This window comes from Helobdella robusta (assembly GCF_000326865.2).
Source record: "Helobdella robusta unplaced genomic scaffold HELROscaffold_106, whole genome shotgun sequence".
NCBI lineage: Eukaryota > Metazoa > Annelida > Clitellata > Rhynchobdellida > Glossiphoniidae > Helobdella > Helobdella robusta.
Genome location: NW_008703599.1, coordinates 10,735 through 17,500, shown reverse-complemented (window position 1 = coordinate 17,500; position 6,766 = coordinate 10,735). Strand labels below are relative to the sequence as shown.

Sequence of the window (6,766 nt, the reverse complement as noted above, 5' to 3'; positions counted from 1 at the left end):
TAGGCTGGTTGGTTGAGGTAACAGTGGAATAATTTATTATCGTTCATTCTAAACAATCGGAAAAAGTTTGATAAATTTGGACACCATTTAGTATCTTTAGCAATTAAAAAAACAAATATTAAATGTAGAGAAACATGAAACAACAACAGAAATTGCAACAATTGCAACGCCAGAATTTAAATAAATAAGTAATGCAACCATATATATATATCAAATATGCGTCAGTCAGTAAAAATTGTATTCCTTTGATATATAAATTTTCATTCCAGTTTATAAATTTTTTGAACTTTGAATACAAGCGGACCAACAATGAAAATGAAAACAAGACAGCAGGCCATATATCTTCTCTAAATTGATACTTGGAATCAGTCAGCACTTGATACTGAACTCTCAACTGGCCCATTCAAAGTATTCAAATTTAAAAATTTGATTTATTTGTATGATTCAAGCCAGTCTAACCACTTGAAACTAGAAACAAAACAACGAAAATCCTCAAGTACAGTGCTGCTAATTAAACTGCTGTAACATCATACAGAAGAGGCATAGATGTAGCAGTGGTTTGATTGGCAGAAGGAAATTCATCTGAGACTAACTGAACACATGTCATCATTTTGTTCTCAATCATTCAGGCATCTCTGCAAACAACTTATTCGAATCATCGTGCTTACTATTTCACCAACACACGTACAAACACAAACGAACGTGGCAGTATTTTAACACAGACTCACAAAGACATTCATGCAAGAGTTGAACTACCTACAACAACAAAGCAAACAACCAACCAACAAACATTTCCAGAAGCATTCATCTACAAAAGTTACGTATAAATATTTAATAACAGTAACCTACAGCGAAAACAGAGCGTTAAAGTTTCAACATCACATCCTATTATGGTTTTGTTTCAGAAACCATACAAACGAGTTGGGTGTTAAATCAAGCTCATAATTACCTTACAACCATCCAAATCTCTTCAGAGATGTAAAACACAAACAAATTAAATAGATGGCATTTCAAGTAAGATTGGAAAGTCTGAAGGAAATACAATAAACAACTGAATGAAGTAAAATAAAGTGAAAGCTGTACAGATAAAAAGTGAAGAGATTTTTTTAAAAAAGAGCAGCAAACAATTTTTACTACAATTTTATGAACAAAAATGTGAGCTGTAATGAGTCTTTTGTCTCACTTTATAAAAGAACATACAGGAATGCATGTGTACAACGAAAACATGCACAATTTCTTCAACTGAAATATCTGTGAAAATAAATGCAGTCTGTTCTTCAGCAGAACTATCCATCACATGTTCAAACAGAGGAGCAATTGAAGATTTTCTTACACTATATCAGGTCTCCATTCAACAATTATAACTATTTTGTCATATTTTCAACAAAAATTAACTTACATCACCTCCATAAATCTTTAATTAGTGAAAAAAAAAGATTGAAGTGAAATAATAATAGAAGTAATACTAAATATCGAAACAAAAAAATTAATTACTTCAAGTCGATCAGTCCTCGCGGGTCGAGTGGCAGCAAACTGAAGGGAAGGAAGGAACCAGGCATGCGTCGGGGAGGAGCTCAAGTTGTTCTGAGTGGCTGATGCAAGTGAAGACGTCGATGGAGGGGCTGAAGATGCGATGAGACTTTCGAGCAGTTGTCGATAGCTGATGCCTCCAGTTGAACCAGCACCTGGCACGCTGCCAACTGCTGAGTAAGATCCATCCAGTGAACCACTTTGCAACATTTGCTACCAAAATTCAAATTGAATTCATTTTTAAATTTTATTTTTTGAATATTACTAAACTCATTTAAAGACATAAAATTAATTCACCAAAACCTTTTACTAAAAAAATTAATAAAATTTGTAGACTAATACTTTAGTGACACCGACAATTAATAGCTAAATTTTACCAAACAAATGAACGACCGATGAAATAAATGAAAGTTGGATGATGGGAGCTTACAAAAGGCACCAATCCAGAGATGACAGACGAGACACCGAGTGGTGAGAATGTTTGGAAGGTGGACGTCAACATGTTGGTTCTCCTCAACTGAGACAGCTGATCTTTGAGATGTTGCGGAGGGTGAAAGTATTTGCACGGAGGCTCGTACCTGTGGCAACGACCCTGCAACAGTTTGGTATCAAAATTATAACTTAACAGGCATTGTCAACTGACATGAAGTGAAAAGTTGTCTCAAAATTATAACATTCTGTTTAGAAGAACAAACAAAAATTTCCATTAAGTAACAAGAAAATAATCTGCTTCTGTAATATAAATATATATAAATGTTCATATTAGTAAGCTAATAAAATATAGAAACTTAAAAACAACAAAAAAAAGCTGACCAGCAACGAGTCGAAGCAGCAAATGACCTTTCCATTTTGAACTTCGACCTGGGGAGGGGGGTGGGCATATTTGCACTCTGATTCATTCCGGTTGCACTTGTTACGTACGAACTCGCGACACACCTCAAGTGTCAACCACTGCGGGTCGCGAGCGGGTCGGGTCAAGGTAAGAGGACTGATCATTGTCATCAGGTTGTCTTCTGTGGTTGTTTGATTTAAATATTTAATTCATTAACAGATTTATGACCAAGTAATAATAATAAATATTCATATATACAGCCCACACCTCATAAATATTTATATATACACTATCATTGTGAACAAAAGATCAAATTCAACATGTTCCATCATGTTTTCTCAATCATAGGCACTTGAATGTGTCTCTAAGGTAATGCAACCATGGTTGGGACAGTTTCTCTAGGGATCATCATCCATATCACAAATTACTAAATAAATGATTGCTAGATAAAATTTCAGTTCAGAGTTCCAAATCATTGAAATTATTCAAATGTTTCAATGTTGTTGCCTTCCTTATGACCTGATAATCTTCTTGGTAAGTAACAACCATTAACTAAACATAATTATAATAGCAACTATTTCTAACAAATTTAAACTTAAACCAAGCATCAAGAATTTCAACAGTTCAACATGGTAGCCAGACGCCATGTTCACAGCACAGTACACACCATGCACATATCACACACACACACATACACCATTAAAATAACATGAAACATGTCTTTGAATAAAAAGAACAAATTTATTAGACAATAAAAAATTATTATTATAGAAGACAGAGATAATATATTATTAAAACAAAACATATACAACAATTGAATAAAACAATTATAATACAAATACCAAACAATTGTCAATACAATGAAGACTGTCTTTCAAATTGTTGAATTGGATAACAACTTATTTGTCATTGAAATTTAAAACTGAAAAAAATAACTAAAAAATGGTTTTTTAATTTTATTGTAAACCTGAACTACTTGCTTGCTTGCACAATACTGTATAATGACCAAACGGTGATTTCAATATTTTCTAATAAAAATTAAAAATGAAATAAAATGTCCTCACTCAAACCAGGATTAAACCATCACCAAAAAATATGGAAAATTAATTGTAAAATACGCTTGAAATGCTCCACACACGATATATTAACCATTCAGCAGTTTAACGAGCAAAAATAAAATACCATCATATATTAAAAAAATTTTACGGACTTTGAAGTTAAAAACTTGTGCTCTGCTTTTAAAAGTTGAGTTGAGTTGAGGAATTTTTTTTTAAATAAAAAACGCGAGTGTTAAAAGTTGAACCGTTCTTCAATCAATCAGTTGAATTCTATTTTAAATTAATCGCTGCATTAAATATTATTTGATCACATTTGATGATAAAATTAACTGGAAAATAATTTTTATTTATTTTTATTTGAAGAAATGAATTTTTATATATTCATGACTTTGCGCTTAACTTAACTCGATGTATTTTGAACTCGGTGTATTTTATTTAATTATATATAATTACATATAATTATTCTAATTATATAACTCAGGGAGATGATTTTTGCTAAAACATCAGGAACTTGATCGGTTAGTTAGAGATTATTTCAATTATTTACTCGATATTTTTAAAACATTTAAAAACTTCTTGTATCTTCTTGGCTCATCCGTTTGTCTGAATAAACAAGCGTTTTGACCAAGAGATAGAAATATAGACAACAGGGTGGCCATTTATTCTTTGAATTACTAAAAACCGATGTTTAGGGTCTTCCCTTTCTTCGTCAGTTATATTAGATGCGTGGCCTGAATGCTGCTATTGCTTCCAGTAAAGTTTATATTTAGAAAAATACTATAGATCAATTCCAGGTTGCCAGTTGTATAAAATATTTCTAACAGCTTAATGTGATTGTGTATCCGTATCCCTACAGAAGTTTTGGATTTTATTTATTTATAATTAAATTTATTGTATTTTTAACTTTTCTACAACCACTTGAACGTTTTTTGAACCGCAGTAAAAATAACTCAACCACCAGCTGATGACATGTAGTACAAAACGACATGTTCAAAAAAATTATCATTTAACACCAAACCAACATGTCATTTTAATAAAAACACGTGTGGCCAAAGGTTTAGCTCAACATACGTTAAAAACTCCATACTTAACATGCATCTGGTTTGTTGAATGGTCCAATTACTTTTAAGATTCAGTTTTGCGTTTAACAAGTTTTGATTAAATTTGAAAAATTCGTTAACACTGAAATGATGAAACCTAATGCGTTACTATTTAAATGATAAAACGTACAACATGAAAGTAATATACTATTAGTATATTATACTAGTATTACCTTTAACGTAAGCAAAAAGACCATATAATCCTACATACCCTACACAACACGTCACATATCCATTATAATTTTGTGTAAGGAGTTTTCCAGTGGCGGGTCCAGGGAGAGGCCAAGGGCACTGGCCACCCCGTTGTGAGAAGTTTTTAAACAAAAGTCAGCTACACTACCACAAATTTTGCTCCCCTCGTAAAAGTTTGAACAATTTCAAAATTTTGCCCCCCTGTCAAAGTTGACTAGATTCACCACTTGAGTTTCCAAGCAATTTTTAGGTTCGGTTGATTGGCGAGAGTTGAAATATTGGATGCATATATAATGAGACAAATGGTTTCATATCAACACTCAGGTCAAGTATGTACTTTACATTTTTTGGTTTAACATCTCTACTTCCTGATGTAGAATTCACTCTGCCAAAATTTATCTAAGGCTATCTTGAAGCTAATATTATTTATTAGCAGGAGCAGAATATTTTTCATCCGACTCCATGATATTATCGTCGTCGACAAATTGTTAAACATTTAATTACTATTAATTTTATCGAATATTGTACGCGTTATAAGCATTATAATGCAAATCTGCCATGAGTTTCAACTAAAACAACACCACAGAATAATGAAATTTTTTAAATCAAATAATTACAATAAGCCGATAGTTAAAACATGATTAATAAAGTCGAAGAAATTGTCAGTCTCTGTGAAGATTGTTTGTTGACGTTAAGTTCCTTGCCTGATGGTGATGAAAAAATTTATTAGGTTACATTATAATAGCGATACAGTGGAAAACACATCCCAACGTACAAATAGTTATCCCAACCACATAAAAGGGTAAATTAACGAAGTCTAAAAACTATAGGTACTTGGATCAACATCGCAACATCAACCGTTTCATCATCATTTTTAGTTAGCACTAAAGGCAATTTTCAAGAAAAATAAAAACAAATAAACAAGACAAAAAAACAGGGTTACACAGAGTTCAGTTCGTATAGATCACATCGTGTAAAGGCTATTGTGCCGCATTCAGTAACACAACACTGACAAAACGCAGTACATGCGGATGAGAACATCGCATGGTCTTGGTCACGTAAATGAAATTAAAGATCCAGTAACAAATTTCGGCGTCATACTAGATTCTGAACTATAAATGGAAAGTCATATAAAAAACTTTCCGTCGATGTTTCTATCAGCTGCACACAATTAGATCGATCAGACGTTATCTGACTGTTGAATGAACGAAAACGCTTGTTTGTGGTTTAGTTTGTAGCAGGGTTGAATACTGCAAGGCGAAAACGTTCGGAATCAAACTTTCCTCTCGTGGTCTCTTTTTAACGCTGTTGCTGGATTCGTAGCATGAATAGTCGATGTTTGATCCAATTTCAGCTTACATTAAAGAAGAGCTAAAAATCATCTGTTCAAAAACCCATAGCGAAGCTATTGCTTCTGAGGTTCTTTCAATCAAGAGGGGCGCTACACAAGTCATGCATACAAAAGAATACAAAACAATACAATACAATACAATACAATACAACGGTTCTGAAGAAATTTGGGCTTACTATTGCACTGAATTGTGGTTTGCCTCTATATCATACCATCTCTTAAAAATTGCATTTTATATAAACAAAATTTCTTGAACATTTCTACAATAACTAAGGATAACTTAACAGAACAAATGTTCACAGACTCACCATCGCCCAATCAACTGACAACCACAGGTTAACAATATTAATTGAAATATTGCCAGCACCAAGCACATTCACCACATTACATTATAACTACTGACCACTTCAAATACTGATCCAATCAGGCTAGGTACCTGGGAGGCCTTGATGATGATGATGATGATGGCGTTAATGATATGTCGGTGATAACGAAAATGATAACAATAATGACGATGAAAATGATTGTGACAGCGTTTACATTGTGATAACATTATAATTTACATCATCATTGCAATGCATGCCATCAGCTAATCTACAACCATCATCATTAAACTATCGTTCTTCCATCACATGATACATTTAACATTTCTCAAACATCATCACATGATACATTCAAATGTTATCTCCATGTATCACCGTGG

At 32.8% G+C, this 6,766-nt stretch overlaps 1 protein-coding gene across 1 annotated transcript in view; it reads right to left on the bottom strand.

The window, feature by feature from the left end:
• The window catches only part of HELRODRAFT_91609 (hypothetical protein), a gene marked incomplete at both ends in the record, with an annotated part of 3,242 nt that extends 716 nt beyond the window's left edge, over positions 1 to 2,526 (bottom strand). Inside the window, 3 exons of the mRNA XM_009012420.1 lie at positions 1,495 to 1,639; positions 1,908 to 2,122; positions 2,344 to 2,526. Coding sequence (XP_009010668.1) covers positions 1,495 to 1,639; positions 1,908 to 2,122; positions 2,344 to 2,526 — 543 coding nt within the window. The remainder of the gene's footprint in view (positions 1 to 1,494; positions 1,640 to 1,907; positions 2,123 to 2,343) is intronic.
• Between the last annotated feature and the right edge of the window lie 4,240 nt (positions 2,527 to 6,766).